The sequence below is a fragment of the Micromesistius poutassou genome (genome assembly GCF_964030765.1).
Source record: "Micromesistius poutassou genome assembly, chromosome: 8".
Taxonomy (NCBI): Eukaryota; Metazoa; Chordata; class Actinopteri; order Gadiformes; family Gadidae; genus Micromesistius; species Micromesistius poutassou.
Genome location: NC_140278.1, coordinates 14,989,332 through 15,014,331, shown reverse-complemented (window position 1 = coordinate 15,014,331; position 25,000 = coordinate 14,989,332). Strand labels below are relative to the sequence as shown.

General features: G+C 47.5%; 2 protein-coding genes across 3 annotated transcripts in view; one reads left to right on the top strand and one right to left on the bottom strand.

Annotated features, from left to right (window-relative positions):
- The window catches only part of ctss2.1 (cathepsin S, ortholog2, tandem duplicate 1), an 11,842-nt gene extending 7,522 nt beyond the window's left edge, over positions 1–4,320 (top strand). The window contains exons 5-8 of one of the 2 annotated variants that reach the window (XM_084472062.1): positions 659–883; positions 2,763–2,931; positions 3,260–3,362; positions 3,699–4,320. In XM_084472062.1, the coding sequence (XP_084328188.1) occupies positions 659–883; positions 2,763–2,931; positions 3,260–3,362; positions 3,699–3,807 (606 nt within the window). In that variant the 3' untranslated portion in view covers positions 3,808–4,320. The remainder of the gene's footprint in view (positions 1–658; positions 884–2,762; positions 2,932–3,259; positions 3,363–3,698) is intronic. The other variant, XM_084472061.1, reaches the window with a different exon arrangement.
- A 4,720-nt stretch (positions 4,321–9,040) lies between these two features.
- onecutl (one cut domain, family member, like) lies at positions 9,041–19,061 on the bottom strand (the record flags this gene model as incomplete). Its single annotated transcript, XM_084472060.1, has 2 exons — positions 9,041–9,351; positions 17,891–19,061. 2 exons carry the CDS (start codon positions 19,059–19,061, stop codon positions 9,041–9,043), a joined length of 1,482 nt encoding a protein of 493 aa, XP_084328186.1.
- Positions 19,062–25,000: the final 5,939 nt, after the last annotated feature.

Below are 25,000 nucleotides of genomic sequence, written 5' to 3'. Positions count from 1 at the left end.
CATGGATACTGTACATGCTTTAGAACATTGCAGAGGCCATAATCTATTTACATTTCTCAACACACGGTCCTCCGTTTGTTACACTATTCTACATGTGGATTAAAAAGTGTTCGGCCTGCGGTTGATGTTGCTGGTGTGTCAAAGAGAAGGTTAGCTCCTCGGACACTTATAGTATAACGCCAGAGTGTGTGGCGCATTTCATAGACAATATAGCTCATTATAAAGCTCCTACACAACGGCGGTACTAAAACATTATTGTTCGTAGCCGTGAGGACAACACGCCTCCCTCCTTCCTGGAACTGTTGACCCAAAACACGTTCTACCCAGAGCCGTTTGTCCATTCTGGGCTACTGTAGAAACATGGAATTGCAACATGGCATCACCCATGGGAGAGGACCTGCTCCCTATGTAGATCGTTCTAAGATAGATAGCGAAAAAACATACATATATATACATAAATTTTTCATAGGATTATACACTAATTAAAACATAATCAGGAGTACTATATTCCATTTCTTCCAAGTCCGTTTGCTGAATGCCACTGAATTCTACCCACAGCACCTTTTAAATGTGTCTACATCGGGTATCGCGACAGTTACAAAGGGCTTACGCTACAAATCCTCGCTCCATCTCTCCCTCTCCCCCTCTCCCCCTGCAGTACGTCTGTGGGTCTTGCTGGGCCTTCAGTGCTGTGGGGGCCCTGGAGGGCCAGCTGGCCAAGACCACAGGGAAGCTGGTGGACCTCAGCCCGCAGAACCTGGTGGACTGCTCCGGCCGCTTCGGGAACCACGGCTGCTCGGGGGGCAGTATGCACCTGGCCTTCCGCTACGTCATGGTCAACCAGGGGATTGACTCCGAGGAGGCCTACCCCTACCGGGCCATAGTGAGTGGGCAGTAGGGGGCTACCGCTGTCGTGGTGAGCACCCCTCTACCTCTATAGGGTAGTGGTGAGCACCAGTCTACCTCTATAGGGTAGTGGTGAGCACCAGTCTACCTCTATAGGGTAGTGGTGAGCACCAGTCTACCTCTATAGGGTAGTGGTGAGTACCAGTCTACCTCTATAGGGCAGTGGTGAGCACCAGTCTACCTCTATAGGGTAGTGGTGAGTACCAGTCTACCTCTATAGGGTAGTGGTGAGTACCAGTCTACCTCTATAGGGTAGTGGTGAGTACCAGTCTACCTCTATAGGGTAGTGGTGAGCACCAGTCTACCTCTATAGGGTAGTGGTGAGCACCAGTCTACCGCTACCAAGTACTGATAATACCAGTGTTTTCGCGGGTGCTTTTATCCAAAGCCTATGTCAGTGAATTTGTTTAGGTACAGGTCATTGATGAGGAGGTAGGGGTAAGGTTGCCTACACGTAGACTGTGGCTTTGGGTTAAAACCCATAACCTTTCAGCTGGGAGTCAATTACCCCTAACCAATATTCTATCTTGCCCATACGGTTGAATGATGAAAACAAAGAAAACCTAGCTATAGTCCTATACATCGACTTCAGTAGAAACTAGTATGGTATGACTGGCAGGACCACTGATGGGTAAAATGTTCTGAATGAATGTCAGCATTCAAAGCCGGGTATATTCAGTCTGACTACATTAGAAGACACCAACTATTCTACGTCTATCAACTCAGAACCACCATTAATCTTCATCTGCCCGGTTATAATTGGTTAGAAACATATTAAAGAATATTGAAAAATGAATTGGTTATTCATTAGTAGTAGTAGAAGATAATGAATGGGATTTCTGTGGGTTTATGTTGAAATTATAGATGGTTAAGGTTTTGTATTTATGTTGTTACTGGAAGATTATTGATGGTTAACTTGGTTTTGTGTGCGTGTGCGTGCGTGTGCGTGTGTGTGTGCGTGTGTGTGTGTGTGTGCGTGCGTGTGTGCGTGCGTGCGTGCGTGTGTGTGTGTGTGTGTGCATGCGTGCGTGAGTGTGTGCACATGTGTGTGTGTGTGTGTGTGTGTGTGTGGTCAAGGTCAGAGTAACCATCAGGCAGACAGTATTGATTAGGCAGGCCTTATTGATTGGCTAGACATATTTCCATCATTGTTCCTGCTTGCCGGGGGCTTTTCCGGCCAGCCATGGGCTTGGTTAGTTCAACATCATGTCCCGTCCCAGATAGCTCCGACATGAGCTCTTCCCAATTTAGAAGTGCTGTTTTTGTACGAGATAGAGGGAGAGATCAAATCTAATGTGCATGGGTATAGGAGGTATTTAGTGGTGCATGTTCAGTTTTATGATTGTAGAAAAATCTCATAGAATTATCCATTGTGTGTAAATATATATACTGTATACATAATAATTGAATGTATACATTTTCTTTTTGTCATTTTTTTTTATATGCGCATTTCATATCAAACAGCTGTATGTTTAAAAAATACAGCTGGTTGCTACTGAGTTCTATGACTTATTTCATCAATATAACAAATAGGCTGTGGTCATGGGGTATTGACCCTGGTCTTTTTCAGATAAGCTATACTGGCCTCGCTATGCTATAATTGAACGTGCTAAGCTATGACTGACCATGCTAATCTATAAGTGACTATGCTGAGCTATAACTGAATAGTCTACAGCTTGCTAAGCTATTAATTAATTACTGGCCATGCTATGCTATAACTGACCGAGCTAAGGTACAGCTGACGACGCTGAGCTATAGCTGAACATGCTACAGTACAACTTGCTAAGCTATAACTAGTTATGCTGAGCTATAGCTGACAATGTTAAGCTATAACTGACCGTGTCTCCTCACCCCAGGTTGAGGATCAGTGCAGGTACACTGTGGAGTCCCGCGCAGCTAACTGTTCCGGCTACAACATCCTGCCACAGGGCAGCGAGGAGATGCTGCAGCGAGCCGTGGCACTCGTGGGACCCATCTCCGTAGCGATTGACGCTTCCCAACCGACATTTGCTTTCTACCAGAGCGGTAATGGAACCCTCCCCAGGGGTCCGTGTTGAAATGTCCCCAGCACAAATTTTAACGATGAGAAGACGTGATGTGTGTGTTTCAATGTTTGTGTGTGTGTGTCCATGCATGTGTACAATTATGGTTGCATGAAGTTGTATAATCATATAGAATAATTATGTAGAACTTATATGGAACAGTCCAACATTTTTGTTGGATAGATTTGACATTTCATTAATTATATGTAATATTAAATCATATTTATTGTTATTATTATAATTCTGATTTGATTGACAGGATTTTCACATGACTTACATGACAAACAGATGACCCGGTGCTGTTGTTTCAGGGGTGTACAACGAGCCCAGGTGCACCCAGAGGGTGAACCACGGGGTGCTGGTGGTGGGCTACGGGAAGCTGGACGGCCAGGAGTACTGGCTGGTGAAGAACAGGTGTCTCTCTCACACACACACACACACACACACACACACACACATTGATAGTTGGCCATCTGTTGCCCTGCTGTGCATTCAAAGCACAGCGGAGGACAGTGAGGTAGTAAAACCACCATATCAATTAAGGCTCAATGGAATTGCCATTTAGCTTTTACCTTTTACTCAGATTTTTTACTTTACACTACTTTATTTTAATGGGTTGTATTTCTCATTTGAGATCAATATCTTATGTTGCATTTTCTGTGTTCATGTTGCACGATATATACAGTATTCTTAACGATAGATACAGTATAACAATATAATGGTGTGCAAATGTTCTGCTCTCTCTCACAGTTGGGGGACAGCCTACGGAGAAAAGGGGTACATCCGAATGTCTCGTAACCAGGGCAACCAGTGTGGCATCGCCGTGTACTGCACCTACCCCATGATGATGACAAACTAAGTGGGCTTGTCTAAACTTAGCATGCTTACTAAGGAGCGTTTATTTTTAAACGTTTCTTTTTCCAGTTTAAATGTTTGGTAGTGTGGCTGTTTTTTAAATAATTCTTAATACTTTTTTAGAATTATACGTGATCCATAAACATTTCTAACTTAGTCAAACTAAATTCTACAGCAGTGTTTGCCTTGCCAAATGTTATTCGATTCCATGCGGACTCGGGTCAATCCACCTGTGCGTGACCGTGCATGGATTATTGTGCATAATAATGTCTGCATGTATATGGATATTTGTGTAAATGTGTTTTCCTTGATGTAATTGCAATATATGTATGTAAATATGTGTGTGAGCGTGTGGGTGAGATGGCCTCTGTGGTCGTGCCCTGTGAAAACAACACATCCTATAGCATACAAGATGTCCAGTGATTCCTACAGTGGATGTACCTGGTCGTAGTTTGAACAGAAGTAAACACACCAAACAGTTATTGGGTTACAAATGAGTCATTTTTTATTTATTTTTTTAGTGCAACATCACAACAAACAATTTTCACATGAGGTATTCAAAGGGCTTTTCTTTAGTTGCTGATACAAAATGTCCCACCATGATTGACGTTTAAAGTGTTGTGTATCTTTTCTTTTTCTTTTTTTTTAAAGCCTTTGGTTTGGTTAGCCACATTCATAGGTAAGTCTATAACACATGGACGAGAAAGATCACATTTAGCATGGTGGGTGGAGTCAGAGTTGAGGAAACTCAGGACTTAGTCAAATATAATATTTCCCTCAACTCTTTCCCGTTTAAAGCTTTTTGTATGGATTTCAGTAATTATTTTTCCTACTTACAACAGTGGGATTGAAACAGTATTCAACTACACTAAACACCTTGGAGAAAAGAGGGTGTGGGGGGGGGGGGGGGGTTACGGGTGGTGGTGGAGGGGGAGGGGGTTACTTGGGAACAGCTTGGTTTACAAATGTGGAAAAATAGCCTTTGTCTCCTCTGACCTTTCTATCGGGGGAAGGTGGGGGGGGGGGGTATTTGATTATTGGGCTTTTCTGTTACAGCAAGTCACATGATTCAGATTTTTTTTCAGAAACAAGGATTAGGCAACGTTGATTACAGCAAGATCCTCCTTGCTTGGATTGTCACCTCCTTTTTTTTTGGTCTTGAGGATGATTTTCATATATTTATTTACATACAGAACATGGATAAATATGACACTCTAGCATACTGGAGTTTTAGCTTTGGCTGGACAGAGGCCCATCTGGGGCCTCTGACGACAGATTGATTCCAGCACATTTGGTTTTTGAAGGAATGGAGAAGAGACAGCTGGACATATAGAATAGATAGGATAGATAAGATAGATAGATGACGTAGATAGACAGACACCCTGAAAGGATGGAAATCTTTGGTTAAGGAACATTGTTGCCACACAACATCTCACAGTTGAGGTAGATGGGTAAAGTCTTCATGTACACTCGGGGAGGGGGGGGGGGACAGTTCGGGTAAACACTAAAGGGGTTCACAGAGTCAAAAAAAGACTTTTATCCACAGACACTGCCTCATGTCAGTTTCTCAGTTCCAGTTTGACGTAATACTGTTAGATAATGCGACGTAAACACGTGGCATTAGGAAAGCTAAACCCGCGGTGCTTTTTGGATTTCTCTGAGCGCAACGTTAGCTTTGATAGGAAACTGCTAAAAGTACCCATGAAACAACAATGATTCAGCAGTTACCCATCAATCTTTGGTTTTAATTCGTACTGTTTTTTTTTTGGTTTTTACCTTTTTACAAAAAAAAAGTTTATTTCTGAAAGTAAACACTAGCTTCTATTATTACTATTTTTATCATTTATGCGCTCCCTTTGCAAAGCGCCGTGACCAGGTTTCAGGGTTCAGGGTCCACACTGGGGGGCGCCAGAGGCTAGAATAACCGCAGATCGCCTGCGGCGGAAGGCCTACTTAATTTCCTCCTCCTGTCCTACGGAAGGGAAGAGGGCTCCCCCGGTTGACGCGGAACAGAAGGTCGTTCGCTAAATATAGTCGAACCTCTGTCTCGCCTGTCCTTTGACACTAGTATACACTCACGGTGGTGGGCCCCAGTCTAGAGACCAGCCTACAAGCTGCACTGTTTTTTTTCCTCCCTCTCATCTTTCTTCTTTTTATTTCCCTGCTAACGGACTCCACCCTGCATCCTCACCTCCACCCCCGGCCCTCCTCCCCCTCTCTCGCTCCCAGCATGCGTACAATTGTTGCTCATTAAAGTTTCATTCAGCTCCATGCTGCTCCTGATCCACCCCTCCCACTGCCAATTCCACATGATTCAGCCTGCTCTCTGATCTCTCCCCACGCCCTGTCGACCACCCCCCCCCCCCCCCCCCCGCCCCACCCCACCCCATTCCTAAAGCCCACAGGTCTGTCCGAGAGCAGACCCCAGACCCCTGAACAGATACCCGGTATAGAGGAGACGGGAGGATGAAAAAAACAAAACAAAAAAATCCCTAAGAAAACCCTTCCCTTTGAAGTGTGTGGAAAAAAGTCGATGACCTCTTTCATGACCGCACGTCTTTCAAGTGCACGCTGTGAGACAGGGGGGAGGCTGGAGTGGGGGGGGGGGGGGGGGCCGGGGCGGGGCCGCGGGTGGAGGTGGGTGGGGTGTTAAAGATGCAGAAGTGGACCGTCTCAGACAGCGTTTACCGGGGGGCTGCTTCCCTTGTCTAGAATAACGTCACAAGCACAGCGCCCACGCAAACAGAATAATCAGCTATCACCGGCCCCCCCCCCAAGCCCCCCACTCCGTCCCCCTTCCTCGCTATCCCCCCCCCCCCCCCCCCCCCTTGCAACTGAGGACCCCTAACCCCTCTGGTGCGCTGTGTGGAACTGAGGCAACTGGCAGGAGTCTTTGGCAGGTGAAAAACAGTACGATCACACTGGGTCGGGACGGGGCGACGAGACCGTCTGCCCTCCGTCACTGGGGACACAGAGTCGGGGGGGGGCCCGGGGGTGAGACAGGGGAGAGTCAGGGGGCCATCCATGCAGTCCCCCCGGCCGGACGCACAGTGCGTTGCGTTTACATGTGGTCGGGGGGGCCCCTCAAGGGCCTACGGACTGGGAGCGGGGCCCCCCGTGTGCCCCTGTGCACCTGGCTGTTTAGGAAGCAGCCTCTGGGCTCTACGGGTGTCACATGGTTATCGCTAATAGTATTTAAAAGGTCATCATAATTATTATTATAATTATTCATATTCATATCATTGTTACAACATTCAAACAGGCTTTGGCCGTGGATTTCAGGAGCAGACCGCAGAGACAAACAGTAGAGGAATCCCCCCGAACGCAACAGAAGAGGCCAGGCCTGGGGGTCGGGAGATGGAGACATACGCAACACCAGCGGTGGGGTCGGGGGGAGAACAAGGGGGCAGGGTTCAGTACATTCAGGGAGGACAATCTTCATCTTTGGTATTATGATGGGAGCCTACAGCTAAAAGTGCCCATCAGAAAAAAGTCTTTAGTTTCACACGGACATAGAAAGCATCATTAAATAAATACTTACAGTATATAGATAGAATAAATAAATAGGCAAATAAATAGAGAGAGGAAAATAAACGAGGGAAATAAAAAATAGAATAAATACACAAATGCAGTAATAAATAGTTTGATCAGATCAGCAGTTGCATTTAAAACCTTCTTGTTCCAATTGAAGTATTGGCTATGAGGAGGGACATGAAAGCCCTTCCTCTGTGGACCAAAAATGACCTTGTACGTCAGCAGGGCCGGAACAACTGCCCCGCACTTCCAACGTGTTTCTATAAATAGAGCGATGTGCTTGAAATCTGTACAAAAGGGCTGAAAGAATTACAATCCTCCATTTTCCTAGACATCTGATAGATAAAAAAAGAAAAAAAAGATCTTTGCGATGTTGGAACTGTTTTGTTTTCAGTTGTTTGAAAATAGATGAGTGGAAAAATACTAAAACTTCAATATAGATTGTGTCTGGTGGATGCCTCTTTCACTTTGGCGTCTATCTTTTTGTTGTTGTTTTGTTTGTCTTCGGGTTTTTAGGGGATTTTCTTGAAAGTCAGAAATGGCTGTGGAGCTTTTGTTTTGGAAGCTCTCTGTGTCTTGAATTTCGATGGTTGCTCCAACACATCTCGGTTTTTCTGCTCCCCGTGTTTGCCTTATTGATTCTGTCTTGGCCTACAGTGAGGCACGCTGCACATTCTCCCCTTGAAAAACGCCTATTTATTCAAGGCGCAGCCATCTTCAGTGGAGCAGTGCAGGACGCTGGAGGTTCTGGCCAGTGGTAAATGATTGACAATGGGGAGGGGTCAATGAAAGACCTCTCCCAAAACAAGGTCCATAGTCCTGTGAACCATTACCATGGAAACACCCGCTAAAGAAAGAGGAAAAGGCTACTAAGAGTTATTCAGGAAAACAAACCGAAAACGGAAAATGTGACAGTTGGTAAAATAATAAGAGAAAGAAAAGTGCCTCTTTTTTTTTCTCTTGTTCACCTTGATTCTTGAGAGAAAAATCGGGGGGCATGAAAACACGTTGGATGGTAAGACTGGTCACAAGGGAATGGAGAGCACACTGATTCAGAATACACGATGTCCCTCCAAATGTGAGTGGGCCCCTGCCTCTTGATTGTTCACGTTTGGAGAGAGAGAGAGAGAGAGAGATGACTCACAGACTCTGAGGTTTACGCGGCCCCCAACCCCAAAAAAAAAAGCTTCCTCCTGATTCATAATACCCTCATCATCATCATCATCATCATCATCATCATCATCATCATCATCATCATCTCTATTCTACAGCATCGGAAAGTAAAAAAATCTAAAACGCAATGAGATAGGTGTCCACGACAGGGTGTGACTCTTCTCATCAAAGTCAAAGATCAAAACATGGCACCCTTGACTGTACAAAGCAAGACCTCCCGTGTCCTGCGATCATCTTCATCATCCTCCTCCTCCTCCTCATCCTCCTCTTAGGCATCGCCCCCCCCTTTCCATTCCAAAGGGGGTGCGATATCGAACTTTGGTTTCAGGAAAAAGCGTCAAAGTACTTCTTCGTCGTCGTTAAAAATAAATAAATGAACGCCGTCACTCCATCTAACAGCGAGGAGGACATTGCAATCACGGCCGATCCCTGCCCGGACCGGTCAATGTGACCTCCACCTTGCTTGCTCTTACGCGCCTCCACCGCCTCCTCCTTTCTCCGCCTCCTCTCCCCACCTCCCCTCCTCTTCCTCAGGCGGTGCTGCAGGACACGGCGGAGGAGGAGACGCTGGAGCCTGAGGAGCCCGTGGAGGACGGGCGGCCCTCGTCGGCCCACTTGTTGAGGTTGCGGCGACGGGCGTTCATGAAGAAGTTGCTGACGGTGGACAGCTCCAGGCCCAGCTGCTGGGAGATGGTGATCTGGAGGTCCTTGGCCGGCCGGTGGTTCTCCCTGAAGATGGCCAGCAGCGTGCGTCTCTGGAGGTCGGTGAAGACCAGCCGGGTGCGCTTGGGCCCCTGGTTCCTCTCCAGCTTGCTCTGCTCCTGCTCCTTCCGCTTGCATGCTGTGGGGAGCACAGACACACACGCACACACACACACACACACACACACACACAAGAGAGATAGAGAATTAGTATTCATAAAAATTGTTGGAAATAGAAGATAAATAATACTAAAACGTTGCTATATATCTGGTGTATGTATTTTATTGTCACCTATGTATATCTTTTTCTTCCATTTGTTTCTCTTTTTGTCTTAGATAAACCATACTTTAATAATCCCCGATGGGAAATGTGGGTGTGTTGCAGCAGAAGACAGGACAGTATTAAGAATGTAAATCATTATAAAATAAATCAGGATCAAATTTGAGAAATGGCCATGGAGCTAAATAATTTGAAGCTCTGTTTATTTTAATTTGGATGGTTGCTCCATTTCCATGGAGATTCAATAAATAATGAAATATATAAGAAGGAATGGGACAGAGAAGAAGGAGTACAAGGTAGCAGAATTTAGCTAACAGAGTGTAGCGCCAGGGCTAACTAGGACAAATGGATTAGGTGTGAGAAAGTGGATTTGTTGAGAGAAAACAGATTAGCTAAGCAAGTTTGATTAGCTAAAAGAGATAAATCAGCACTGCTTGTTTGGGGGGGAATCAAGATGTTCAGTCACATACCTGCCGCTATATACAGCCCTATGATGGCTGTATAGAGCCCTAACGTTATCTATCTCTCTATCTATCTATCTATATATCTGTCTATCTATCTATCTGTCTGTCTGTCTGTCTGTCTGTCTGTCTGTCTGTCTGTCTATCTATCTATCTCAATTTTGGTTTGTAACATAGAACATTTTGGATTTACATTTTACTTATTCAGAGATAACTCCTCTACAGGATGGAATTATTGGTAAAATTTGAAAGTTTAATTAACAGTGTTAATTATGGAATAAAAAAAAAAGATGTAGGATAATCAACTTAGGATATCATAAGTTAGGATGTCCTAATATCTTCAAAAGCTTTTAATTTTCACTGTTGATGAGCCAAAGTGTGAAAAATGGAAGCAAAGACTAAACAAAGGGCCCAATTTTTTTTATAGCATCTTATCGGGTATAAACCATCTGATAAAAGCACAATTTAGCTTTTACACCTTTCAGTATTTTACTTAACACGTCCAGTCTCCTACACAAGATAGCTCTCTATTCCTCCAGCAAACAGCTCCAACCAACCACTACTCACGGCCCAGACCTTCCCCTGAGTACGTATTCATATTCCACTTAATGCCCCTGACCAAGCAGTGCGATAATGGAAAACATGTTTACATGGTGCAACGCTGCCAAGCTACTTTCCAAATTACACAATCGTAGCATCAGAGGAGGCGATGCTAGAAACCGACCCGCAAAACATTCTGTTGTTCTTCTGTTGTCTGTTGTGTTGGGGAGAGGAAATGTAGATGTGAGGAAGCATGAGGAGATGGACTCTGTGGTGTGTTCACGGCGTTGTGATCTGTAGACCCCTCTGACCTCCGGCGCACTGTAACTCTGTGTTGACAGCCTCTACAACACGCAACCTCTGCCTTTGTGCTGGAGCTGAACCCACCAGCACCCCATCTCTCATTCTGTCTCACTGCCTCTCTCTCTCTCCATCGCTCCCTCTGTGTTCCTGTCTATCTCTCTCTCTCTCTCTCTCTCTCTCTCTCTCTCTCTCTCTCTCTCTCTCTCTCTCTCCATCTCTCACTCTGTCTCTGCCTCTCTTTATCTCTCTCCATCTCTCACTCTGTGTCTCCGCCTTTCTCGCTCTCTTTCTCCATCTCTTACTTGGTCTCTGCCCCTCTCTCATTCTCCATCTCTCACTGTCTCTGCCTTTTCACTCTGTGTCTCTGTCCCTCTCTCTCTCTGTCCACTGCTCACTCTACATCTCTGCCTCTCTGTCTCTCCTGCTTTCTTTCTGTTTCTCCGTCTCTTCTCTATCCATCTTTTCCCTTCTGCTCTTAAGATATATGTCTCTCTCTCACTCTTCCTCACTGACTGTCAATCTCTTGGTCTTTCTCTCTCTGTATTTTCCCTCTCGTCTCTCTGTCTCCCTCCCTCTTCCTCTCTCTGTCTGTCTCTGTCTCTGTGTATCCCCATCTCTCTCTTACCTCTTTGACCAACTGGGCCCCGATTAGTTTTTCATGAAAGTCATTTGCATGTGGTGGTGGCACTGAGCAATAATCACTTAAGGGTGAACTCATTTATTTTCTATTAAGCGATGGGGGGGGGGGGGGGGGGCGTACGTCAATAGTGAGTGAAACAAGCAGCGTCGGCATAGCCCCGGGTGTTCTGAGGCTCTAAGTGGACTCCCAACATATTTGGGCGAGTCGTGTAATTACCTAAATGCACACTTTTAAGAGGTTTCAGTCTGCAGACGGCTCGGCTGCTGGGACGCTGGTTTTTTTCTGCTGATGCCATCAAATGTGTCTCTGGATGTAAGAGCCGGGAGAGATGGGTGCGTCACACACACACACACACACACACATACACTCACAGAATGTGAAACAAATGCACTCCAATTGACACACCCGCACACACAAATTGCCTCAGAGCCAAGTCGAATGCATGCACTCTCGAAAAACTAACACAAATGCGGTTGAGAATGAAAATCAACACACACTTAAACACACACACACACACACACACACACACACACACAGGTCACCAGAGACACAGTGGATGATAAACACTTACACACACACACACACACTTAGACATAGACAGTCCAATGCACACACACACACACAAACACACACACACTTAACACATGTACCACTTACTACCAACTCGGCATATAAGATGGCCTTTGCTCTTAAGACATTCAATTGATTGGCTTATATCTCCCTATTGTGAAGCAGCTCACACACACACACACACACACACACACAGGCCACACGCTGCGTGCTGATGGTGGTGTTTGCCGTATGACTGGCACTTCACTATGAAAGGCAGCAGCATGGAACAGCTCTCATTAGCCGGGCACTTGAGGAATAGGCCTGACCTTACTGCCGTTCTCGTCTCATCACCGGCATGACAACCACAGCACCACAGGAACACCAGCAGACGGAAGAAGAAGAAACTACCTCCACACAACTGGTCTTTCCGCAGCCGTGAAATATTAATTGTGTGCTCGTGAATGAATAAATTGTGTTGGCGGACGATCCCTCCGGATGGGTACGTGAAGGAAATGTTTTGGACTCCTCAGATCTGCTGGCGTCGCCGAGGGGGAGGATACCAGGGGGGGTGTGTGTGTGTGTGTGTGTGTGTGTGTGTGTGTGTGTGTGTGTGTGTGTGTGTGTGTGTGTGTGTGTGTGTGTGTGTGTGCGAGCACGATTGTGTTGTGTGTGTGTGTGTGTGCGAGAGCGATTGTGTTGTGTGCGCGTGGCGTAGGTGGTGCAACGTCGGGTTTGTTTTGCATTTCTGAGCGTTATCGAACCCTGCCTCGTTAAAAAACCCAGAAGTGTCAGACAACACGTCAACATTATACCGTATCTTTATTTATACATGAAACGTCTGCACAGGCCGCCGCCGCTGCGTCCGTGGACGGATGAATATACATCGAGGTATATAGTGTGTGTGTGTGTGTGTGTGTGTGTGTGTGTGTGTGTATAATGCGTGGGGCCCAGCAGCCAATAGGATGGCACGGCGCCGGGGGCCCGTGTCACAACGACCACGGCGACATGCTAGCAAGGTAGTTAGCCCGCTGTAGGGCTCGCTTGCAGCAAGGATTTATGGGTAGTTAGAGAAGTCGTGGGGATCCACTCCCTCCCCCTTTCCCCCCACCCCCTACCAACGAACCCCCCAACCTCCCATCTCAATCCACGGCGGGTGGCGGTGGCGGGGCGGCCATATTGCTCCTCAACCATTAACTAAATGCATCCGTGTGGCGTAATCACGTCGTGTAAGAGGCTCGCAATTACCGCGCCATAAATCGCCGGGCGGGCTGCACCCCCACCCCCCCCCCCCCCTGCCCGGCCCCCCCCCGGCCCCCCCCCCCTCCCCCCCCTCTGCGCCAAGCCTCGGCGGCACCTCACATCGGCTCCTTATGATCGTGGGAACAGCCTCTAATCATGATCTATCTGCCTCTCGTCCCGCGTTCCGGAAACGTGATGGAAAGCCCTCCCCTCTCCGTCACCCCCGGCCCCACCCACCCCCCACCCCCATCCCCAACCCAGACCCCCACCCAACAGCCCCCACCCGAAGCCTGAACCCCCAACCTCCTCCTAGCCACCCCCACCCCCCCCCCCCACACACACACACACACACACACACACCGCCCCAACCCCCACATCCTCCGCCCCCACCGCCCCCTCGCTCCACCTACCTTCCCCCACACCCCTCCCCCCCTGCTGATTTCTTGGACCAGGGGCTGATAGAAATTATTGATTAAATCTGTGCAGCTCAGACTCTCCGACCCAGAGAGGCTGGTTAACCCCTTCAGCACCGGAGAGAGACCAGCGTAGGTGTGTGTGTGTGTGTGTGTGCGTGTGTGTGTTTGTTGTGTGTGTGTGTGTGTGTGTGTGTGTGTGTGTGTGTGTGTGTGTGTGTGTGTGTGTGTGTGTGTGTGTGTGTGTGTGTGTGTGTGCAAGGGAGGGGGAGGGGGCACTGCAATAGCAAGAGAAATTAAAAAAATAAAAGAAACACAACAGGGGTGTTTGCTAGGGGTGGGGGGAGGGGGGTAGTGGGTGGTGGGGGGTGAATCACTGTTAAGCGATCTCTGTGATGTGCTCACCATTCCTGATATGCAAACGTTATCCTGGGTGACCTTTGCGGCGATCGTGAACTGTGAGGGGCGTACGGACGGAACAACAGACAGACAGAGGGTCTTTGTGAGTTTCATTACTGTCGGGGGGGGTGGAAGGTGGAGGAGGCCGGGGGAGCGGCTGAGTGGCTGGAGGAGCCGTCACATAAACCTCGATGACCTTTCTGCCCGGCTCAGACCTTTAGTCAAGGGCTCGAGCCGTCGTCATCTTTAAAGTTACAGCGCCTGATCCCCCGTCCCTCTCGACTTAAAGTGTCGAGGTGGTGCTGGTGGTGGTCTTTATCCCGCCAAGCGCTCCGCCGTCTGTAGTGCCAGCTAAACCCTGATTGGCTGGGTAGGCGGGGAGGGGGGGGGGGGGGGGGTACTCAGCACGCGCGCCTATACAGCGCGGTAATCCGGCGAACGCAATCGAGAGAAAGCCGCAAGAAAGAAAGAGAGACAGAAAGAAAGAAATAGGAGAAAATATATCGTTCTATCTACTGGAGAGAATGTGTGTGTGTGTGTGTGTGTGTGGGGGGGGGGGGGGGGGGGGATATAACCGCCTACGTGTTGCCACTCGAGAAGCATCTCTCTGCCAAGACGGAAAAATACAAATAACGGGAAGAAAAAATGTCTTGAGAGGTTTCTTGAAAACGATTGAAAAGATTTATCTTAAGAAAATAAAAAATAATAAAATATGCCCACCATCTGCCTAAAAAAAGAGGTTGAATTTTAAAATGACATTTCAAAGAAAAAGATGACTTGTAGCCTAATAGGAAAAACTATAATAGGAAAAGGAAAATAGCCGCAGAGGGCCTTTCTCTGTGTGGCGGCGGCGTGCTGAAAGCAGCGGCTGTGCGTTTAAGCGGACTCGGCATTAAACGGGATCATCTGAAAACTTGAGGCGTGAAGCCAAGAGGCTCTCGAGCTCTCCCCAGTCTGGGGAGCGCGAGGCTACCGCGCATTTTAATTCCAACCTCCATTTGCCGATGCAGTCGAGGTGCGGGCGCGCGTGTGTGGGTGTGTGTGTGCGTGTGCGTGTGCGTGTGTGTGTGTGTGTGTGTGTGTGTGTGTGTGTGTGTGTGTGTGTGTGTGTGTGTGTGTGTGTGTGGGCAAGGCAGGGTTGCGCTTTCCCATGGAAATCAATAGAGGCTTGTAATTAAACAAAAGGGGGTTGGCCGGGGGAGACGAAGAAAGGGAAAAAAAACAACAACCCCCTCAGAAAGTAGGTTATGCAGAAAAGTGCCGAGCTGTCCAAATTGTGGCTTTGCAGAAGCACACAAAAAAATGCAAGTTTAGATGGTGTAGGAGTGAGGCGAAGAGAGGGAGGTGGAAATGGAGAGAGAGAGAGAGAGAGAGAGAGGAGAGGCGTTGTCAAACATTAGCGATTTGCCTTTCTCTCCACAAAGAGCACTTAATTTTTTATGAGCACGATTGATCCGATGCTTGGATTTTCAGCCCCTGACTCGTTAAAAATACCGTCTCTGTTTCTAAATACAAGGTAACCCGAGATACCGCACAATCTCCCTACACTGACTGATTAACCGATGCGAGGTTTTATCTGCTAAATTTAAACAAAAGACTGTTCGATAATAAACCCAATGTGATGTGGAAGAGACAAGGCCTTCTTTTTTTTGTTGCATACAATGCTTTACCACAGTCCCCATCCCGCGAGAAGATACAATTCATCAAACTAATCTGAAACAACGAAGCAGACGTAGTCAAACCACAGTCGCCTCACGACAAACAACCCACGATCATTTATCACTTGATTACCGTTTTGGGCCCGTGATTGGTGGAACATTTTCCTGAACGGAGGATGTACACATGTGCTCTGAGAGGCGAACAATCAAAGATCAATAATTGTGAGGGGATTGCAAGAGTGCACAATCATTACCTATGAAGCCTATTGTGTGTTATTGGGTTTAATCAGTTGAGCCTCTGACTGTGGAAAAAACACACAAACACTGATCAACTGGGCTGTCTCACACGCACGTACTGTTCAGACACACAGTCCCGCACACCCATGCACTCTTGACACACACACACACACACACACACACACGCACACGCACACACGCACACACACACGCACACACACACACACACACACACAGAACCCCACGTACGTGCACATGCACACTCTCCGTCTCATGTTACGGTGTTGCCTTGGCTGTGTGTCTCAGGCTGGGTATCAGATGGGCTGTGTGTCCCTACAGAGGCACAACACTGTAACTGTACAGCTCGTCTTCAATCCCCAGCCCCACTAGAATATCACATGTCAAGCAGCGCATTACAATCTGCCCCTCCAAGAACAAAAACACCCTCTTCTCCCCACATATGGTGGAATCATGCAGGTTCCTCCACCTCAACAATCATCAGCTGCAGTTGCTCCTTTCTCCTCTCCCCTCCTCTCCTCCTCTTCTCTCATCTCCTCTCCTCTCCTCCCCTCCTCTTCTCTCCTCTCCTCTCCTCCCCTCCTCTTTTCTTCTCTCCTTCTCTCCTCCCCTCTCCTCTCCCCTCCTCTCCTCTCCTTCCTCTCCCCTCCTCTCCTTCCTCTCCCCTCTTCTCATTTCTTCTCTTCTCCTCTCCTCTCCTCCTCTCCTCGCACCTCCCTCCTCTCCTATCCTCTCCTCCACTCCTCTCCTCTCCTCCACTCCTCTCCCCTCATCTTCTATCCTCTCCCCTCCTCCTCTCCCCTCCTCTCCCCTCCTCTCCCCTCCCCCCTTTTCTCTCCCCCCCTGCTATGGGAGGGGGCTTCCATGGTGTCTACCGGTGGATGAAAGACACACAAGGTGACGGCTCGGAGCGAACACAAACAAACACATTTGTTTGCAGGCTGGCCGTAATTGGCCCAGTGAAGACGCTGATAAAAGATGTCTGGCAAAAGCTCAAGTCCAATTTACATCAACTACCTTGCCAACTCAACTTCGGCCACGCGCCTGGGACATATAAATCACTGTTTAGATTAATCAATCGCTCCACAATGGCACATCTGCGCAAATTATTTAGTGCCCTCAAAAGCGATTAAATGGCCAAACCCCTGCTCATGCTGATCTTCATGCTTCATTTGAGAGAGGGGGCAAATGTCTGTGGTGTTTTTTTCCCCTCTCTGATTGTAGCTACTGTACTAATCAATACTGGCTGTGTGCAGGCGAGGTAAACAAAGGGCCTGGACATATGGACTCACTCAGATTGTCCCCGGCCTTATTCACTTGATTCACTAAAATCCCATTGTTGTATTTGCAGGTTGATATTATGTGTTGTGGTGGGTTAGTAAGGACTAGGATTGGCTACTTGTGTGTGTGTGTGTGTGTGTGTGTGTGTGTGTGTGTGTTTGGGGTGGGTGAGGGGGCGGTCAGAGCAATGCCTTTTCCTATCCTTATATCTGGACATGAGCTGCATACTGATAGCAGGACAGCAGGATTTGGTGAAAGACAGAAAGGCATAAGGGGAAGAGAGGGTGCTTGGGGAAAAAAATAAGATGAGGGTCTGTCTGTTGCTTTATGTTGTTTTTTAGAGTGCTACATGTGTGTGTGTGTGTGTGTGTGTGTGTGTGTGTGTGTGTGTGTGTGTGTGTGAGTGTGTGTGTGTGTGTGTGTGTGTGTGTGTGTGTGTGTGTGTGTGTGTGTGTGTGTGTGTGTGTGTGAGAGTATGTGATTGTGCACACCTGTATATACATGTCTCTCTCTTTGTACCCTGCACCCTGTGTGTATGTATGTGTGTGTGTGTGTGTGTGTGTGTGTGCGTGCGTGTGCGCGTGCGTGCATGTGTGTGTGTGTGTGTGTGTGTGTGTGTGCGGGGTAAACAGTGAACCGAGCCGTATCATCTCTTACCCTCCAGCCGCAGCGAGGCCATTCTCTGGAACTCGGGCTCCTGCAGCCAGCGGGACATCCTCTTGAAGGTCTCCCGGCCCGACTTGAGCTTCCCCCAGGGCTTGGGGTTCCGCAGCAGGTCGGACAGGGTGCCCTGCGACCGGCAGAGCACCCGCTCCGCGAAGATGGCCTGGGGGATGCTGTAGCGCTTCAGCTCCGTGATGATGCGCTGGGCCACGTCCCTGGTGTTAATCTCCTCTCCGCCCACGCCTCCGCCTCCTACTCCGCCCAGGCCGCCGCCGCCACCGTTGTTGTTGCCGCTGCCGCCGTGCAGACCCTCGCCCGGGGGCGACAGGGACAGGGCGGGCGAGGCAGAGGCCAGCGGGTGCTCCCCGAGGATCTTGGCGTTCTGCTGGCCGGGGTGGTGTGGGTGGTGCGGGTGGTGCGGGTGGTGGTGGTGGTGCTGGTAGTGCTGGTTGTAGAGGTGGGGGTGGTGGCCGGCCGCGTGCTGGTGGGCTTCCATCTTGTTGAGCTGGTGGCCCACCAGGGAGCCGTCGCCACCCACACCCCCGGCCCCCCCGCCCCCCCCTACCACGCCCAGGCCCGGCGGGGACATGTCGCGGCCGAAGTCGGGGGTCCGGCAGAACAGGTTGCTGGCGTGCACCTCGTAGCCGCCGTGCAGCATCTGGCCGGCGGGGTTGGGGTTGGCGGGGGGGCTGGCGCCCAGGCCGCCGTAGCCGTGCATGGCTACGGAGGAGGAGCCCCCCGCCGCCGACGGCGGGCTGAGGCTCTGGGCCACCGCCAGCTCCTTGGCGTAGGGGTTGTAGAAGTTCCCCGGCAGGCCGCGGTCCTCACGCATGAGGGTGAAGCTGCCGATCACGTTGCTGACGGGCAGGCAGGGGTGGTGGTGGTGGTGGTGGTGGAACTTGTCGTCGAAGGGCTGCAGCGGCGTCAGGGTGGTGTAGGTGCTGCCGCAGCTGGAGGGCGCGTCCCCGCCGTAGCCCAGGGCCGACATGGAGTGGTCGAAGCCCGGGGGCCGGTGCTCGGGCTCGAGGGACATGGAGGGGCCCCCCAGGGTGGGCCGGGGGAAGGCGGCCGAGAGGTCCCTGGTGTGGAGCATGGCCCGGCCGTCATGGCTGTGGGCCAGCTCCGGGTGGCTGTGGAGGGACATCTCCCCCAGACTCACGTCCATCCTCGCTCAGTGTGTAGGGGGTCCGGCTCTTTTCTTATTCTTCCGCCGCTTTGGTGTTTTTTTTTTTTCTTGGCTTGTTGTTGTTGTTGTTGTTTAACGGACGGGTGTAAAGTGTCTGGAAGGTCTCTTGTTACGGGAGACTCTATGGATTTATTGATTTGTAAATGAATTGATTTCCCGGCTTATGGGGTGTCTAATTAATTATCTGATAAAGTTAAGTAGTGTCCTTAAACTCCTGGAAAACGAGTGTGCAACAGTGTCGGCAAAATTAACCATCATATTAGGTTCATTTGTGCAACAACAGTCTCTTTCCCCTCTGTCTCTCTTTGGTGCCTAGCAGCGTAGGACGGCGGGCGCCTGGCTTTTGTGCCTGCACAAGACAAGATATGCGACATTACTAGATGCTGTCTTACAACTTTTAATCTTAAAGACAAAAATAACCAAGTATATCACACACGATATGCATTTTCAGCCATGCATGACCAACATTAGGATTTTTTTTGCGTAATTCCATTATTTTTCTTTGTAATTTTTAAAACGTTCCGGATGAAAACTGTGAACAGTATCGCGGTTTACAATCGCTTAACAGAACGACAGTTTAAGGTGTATTATTTTTGATATCGTGCAAAGTTGCGAATTCGAAATCACGGCGCATGCGACGCACACACACATTAGCGACGCACCAGGATCTCTTATTAGGCTCCCGAACAACAGGCAGCGAATGAAGGACGACGCTTTGAGCGAACACGCCGTAACATGTAACTCCACGAAAAAAACGAGCACTGCCGTGCGTAAAACGTTCATTCTGATCCAATCGCGAATTAAAAAGAAACACCGTAGCCTACCTTTATTATCCACTTATTTGAGCGTATCCGCGGCTGTTGTCCATCCTGTGCATCCCTCCGATTGTGTCGCCAGTCTCTGCCCAGCCAGCCCGTCCGCACACATCCACACAGTGTTGTCCGATGCGCCAAGGGATCCTACATTCAACAAAACACCACGGCGGTTACCCCCAAACGTCCTCTGTTCGTGCCTTTCGTCTTTTTTCCCAATGTTCGCGGTCCTAAAACGTCCAGCTCTAGCCTCGTTTTCTTTACCCTAGCAGCTCTCCTCTTTTTCTTTCATTATCTCGTGAGATTTTCTTCCTCCTCTTCCTCCCTCTGCCTGCCACTTCATCGATTTCACCACCAACTCTTTCTCTCCCTCTCTCTCTCTCTCTCTCTCTCTCTCTCTCTCTCTCTCTCTCTCTCTCTCTCTCTCTCTCTCTCTCCCTCTCCACCTCCCCCCTCTCTCACACTCGCTGCTCTCAGTACGTCACGGGCTTAAAAATCTGACAGATGTGCAATGAAATTCCAACTCCAATTAACCCTTTCGCTTGGGCCGTTGTCTCCGGGGAGGGGGCAGGGTTTGGCCAGGGATGCACCTCTCTCACAGCCCCCCAACTTAAGCCTCCTGCTTAGCACGATGCCACGCCGAAGTTATGAATTATGCGCACATTTCGGTCATCTCGCTGCTGCGCCTGTTTATTTGACTCGTTGACGACCGATAACGTTTACACCCGCACTATTGTGCCGATCATGCACACATGTGTGTTCACATCATACCATGCACTCTGTATTTAAATTGATAATAAAAATAACAAAATAACAAAATATTGCTTATAATTGTTCAATTATGTTATTAGTACCAATAATTATTTATTGTTCTATTTATATCAGTAATTGTAGAATACTAGAATTAGGTATTAAGACGATTTCCGCAACGATTGTAGGCCTATTCATGGGGAATTATATATTCTTTTAAATGCTCTCACTAACACACCAAAATAAATTCTGTTTCGTGCTCTCGTCCTTTTGTCGATTCCCTAATTCCTTCCTTTGAGTTAGCATTTTAATGATTTTAGGACAAATGCTAATCCCACCCTTGAGTTCCTAAATGCTGTCAACTGATTCATTTAGCTATAACCTCTTCATCAGCACTCACACCACGGCTGAGCGGCTCCATTCACGTCGCACCGCGCACACTTCAATCTGCTGTCCCCAAAAGCAGATCAATGGTTGGTTCACACTCGACCTTTTTTACATTACATACTCCACCTAAAGGCCCGGCGCAGGTACCTGCTACACCACTTCTCTCTATTACCGCGCCTATATGAACCATGCGTCTTCGTGTGTGTGTGTGTGTGTGTGTGTGTGTGTGTGTGTGTGTGTGTGTGTGTGTGTGTGTGTGTGTGTGTGTGTGTGTGTGTGTGTGTGTGTGTGCGTGTGTGCGTGTGTGCGTGTGTGTGTGTGTGTGTGTGTGTGTGTGTGTGTGTGTGTGTGTACAGGCTGCGTATTTATGAATAGCCATTTTAGTGTGAGGGGGATTTGATTTGTGTGTGTGGATCTGTGTTTGTGTGTACATGCGTGCGTGCGCATGCATGTTTCCAAGGAGAGATAGAGAATTGGGAGTTTAGCGCAGAGGAGACGCGGTCGGTACTGGGCATACTAATCATATCTAACTGTCAGTTTAATTTTCAGAGATGAGCAAATCTGGCGTTTGAAAAAAAAAAAAAAAAGGTCTGTGTGTGGTTGTGGGACCGCTGGCCTCCCGTAGCAGATGCTGCCCTATCGATCCGGGGAGCCGGGGAGGAGAGATGGCTTAGCAAGTAGCTGGAGGTAAAATGGTCAACGGCTACAGAGCGAAAATAAAAGGTTCTTTTGGAGGTCGGGGTGAAAGTTCACCTTCTGTGGCTGAACATTTCGAGAAGGCTGCAGACGGACACCAGAGCTCCAAATCTCAGACAACGCTGTGAGCTCCTCTGGGCTTGGGGGGAGGGGGGGGGGGCGGGGGGGCAACTTGGGTTGCTTTTTACCCAGCTTGTATTTTCTTGGCTCATCGACAAATTATAGCCTACGCAGACATTTTATATTTCTCAAATTCGTGAGACCCCCTCTCGCTCTCAATCTGCTCTCGCAGTAAACGCCGTGTGAACGGAAGGTATGGAGGCTATAGAGGGCAGCGGAGACATGCCAACACGGCCTTACACTATGGTTATTTTATTATATTTTCCATCTGGACTGCAAACACAAAAACACGTCAATATATTTGTAATTTCTATTCCTGCCCTGTCCTGCACCCCATGCATTAGATATCGCCCGAATCTCTAGTTTAATCAGCAGAAATTATTGGAAACCACAACAGATGGAACATATAGGCCTGTACAATTATGACCGTGGGTGCGTTATTGACCGGCAACCAAACGAAGCCATATCTCCATGAACAGCAGAATGCATATCGCTCATCTTTAACCCAGAAACACACGGCGGCCTAGAGCTCTGTCAGCACCACGAACAGCTCCTGCTAGACTGACGTCTTCACTTGGCAGGGATACGAGTGCGTGTGTGTGTGTGTGTGTGTGTGTGTGTGTGTGTGTGTGTGTGTGTGTGTGTGTGTGTGTGTGTGTGTGTGTGTGTGTGTGTGTGTGTGTGTGTGTAATAACAGAATAAAATCTTCTTAATTATTTAAGCCACAATTTTGCAGTATTTTTCGACGTGTGCATCTTGATGGATTACGAGGAAACTCATTTCTGAGGCTGGACCTGGAAGTCGATCTGTTTTTCCCCACTGGTTAGGAGAGGCTACGAATTCATTTCCAAAAATAATCGGCATGTTTGTCGACAAGCCGTGTTGTGGATTGATTGAAACACGCCCAGCGTGGCCAGGATATGAGAATTGTATTTGTCTACGTGTTTGGATTTCACAGAGCCTCTAATGGACTGCGTTTTATCCTTGGGTTTTATCCCCCTTAACTACCACAAGACACAACATAGCAGACACACACACGTGTCTGAACTTAATATCCCTCAAACAACTAAACATACTAACTTACTCTCTCATATCTCCTACCAATCTTGATCAGTATGATTGTGTGTGTGTGTGTGTGTGTGTGTGTGTGTGTGTGTGTGTGTGTGTGTGTGTGTGTGTGGTTGTGTGTGTGTGTGTGTGTGTGTGTGTGTGTGTGTGTGTGTGTGTGTGTGTGTGTGTGTGTGTGTGTGTGTGTGTGTGTGTGGTTGTGTGTTTGCGCGTGTGTGCGTGTGTGTGCGTGTGGGTGTGTGTCTATGTGTGGGTCAGTGTGTGTGTGTGTGTGTGTGTGTGTGTGTGTGTGTGTGTGTGTGTGTGTGTGTGTGCGTGTGTGCGTGTGTGTGTGTGTGTGTGTGTGTGTGTGTGTGTGTGTGCGTGCGTGCGTGTGTGTCAGTTTGTGTGTGTGTGTGTGTGTGTGGGGGGGGGGGGGGATGCGTGTGTGAGAGAATGTGTACAGTGCGTGTGTGCGCTTGCGTGCACATACGTGTGCATGTGTATGCAATATGCATGTTTTTTTATATAATGTACTATGTGTAGGTCTATACTTTGTGGAACGAAGTGTATACCTACATGTGTGTAGGTACTCTAATGCATGTATGCAGGCGATATATATAGCCTACTAGTAATAAACACACAAGTTGTATGTACTATGAGTTCAATGTTGTTTTTATTCTTACACATTGAAATGGCATTTTAAATAATACATTTTTGTAGCTATCACAAACACACTGGGGCTCGACCAGAATCCAAGGTCTATCGATCACAACACGCCTCGACGTCAAGCTGGCGAAAACACACAAACGTGTCTCCGAACAACACACTGTTCATATGAATAAACACGAGTTCGTTCTCAACCAGAAAAGGGCGATAGACGCGTCTTAAAATTAAGGCCTGTGGTCGTGTCTGCCGTGTTTCCCCTTAGCGCGTCCTGCTGATCATTACATCGAGCTTGGGTCGATGTAATGATCAGCAGGACGCGCTAAGGGGAAACACGGCACATTCTAGGACTTGAACAGGGCAATACTGTCCATGTTCACAGCTCAGCAGCCCACGTTGTGATGCAAAACCACATGTTGTTTAAGAGGGCATGCAGGAAAAGACACTCCTATATTTAGTTTTAATGTCTATATGTAATTTTTTTTCAATGAACCCGGTCAAAAAATGAGAACTGTCCAAGTTGGTTGCCCTTCATTATTGTTCAAACTGTTGCAGAACTTTAAAAAACAAATTTCAGGTGTAAAATGAATGACTCCTATACCTACGTCCAAATTGATCAACCAAAGTTGTGATTATCAGTCAGGATTTGCATGTGAATAACTAGTAGCCTAATGGAGGTAAAGTAATTTCAATCTCTGTCAGTGGGGGGTTGATGAATACAAATCTGAGAAACCGTTAATCAAATATGACCGACGACATACTCTGAACTCTAAAATACTATTTACAAAAATCCCTTAATGCTACCTTTTTGTATCGCATTGCATGCGAAAGACTACATGAAGCCTATGCTAAAACACAGTGCATTTTGGGATCGATTTTGAATGAAGGTAATTAATTGAAGGGATTAATTCAACTGTGACACTGCCGTTTTCTACTATTTATTTGTCTGTACTAGATTTATTACCATTATTATTATATATGTAGTTGTATTATTATTATTATTAGTAGTAGTATGTTATTTGTAATATTATTATGATATTTATCATTGTTATTATAATCCTTATTATCATTACTAGGCCTATTATATTATTATTATTAATAATAATAATAATAATAATATTAATATTATTATCCTATTGAAGTAAATTATCAGTATTTAGGTCTATTTAGATTATTGAGGATTAAAAAAGAACGATAGGCCAATGAATACAAATATGAATTGTATCAATTTTATCAGTAGATTAGGCCTATTTAATTAAATCTATAGGCCCTATGTGTTGCAATGTGAATTTTTCAGAGGAATTCAAAATACAATATTTTTAATATTATTTCATTTTTAATTCTAATCAGAATTGAGAAATAGGCCTTTACATGTTTAAATTAAACGTGTGATTTATTCAAGCAGCATTATAATACACATAGGCCTATATAATAGCCAAT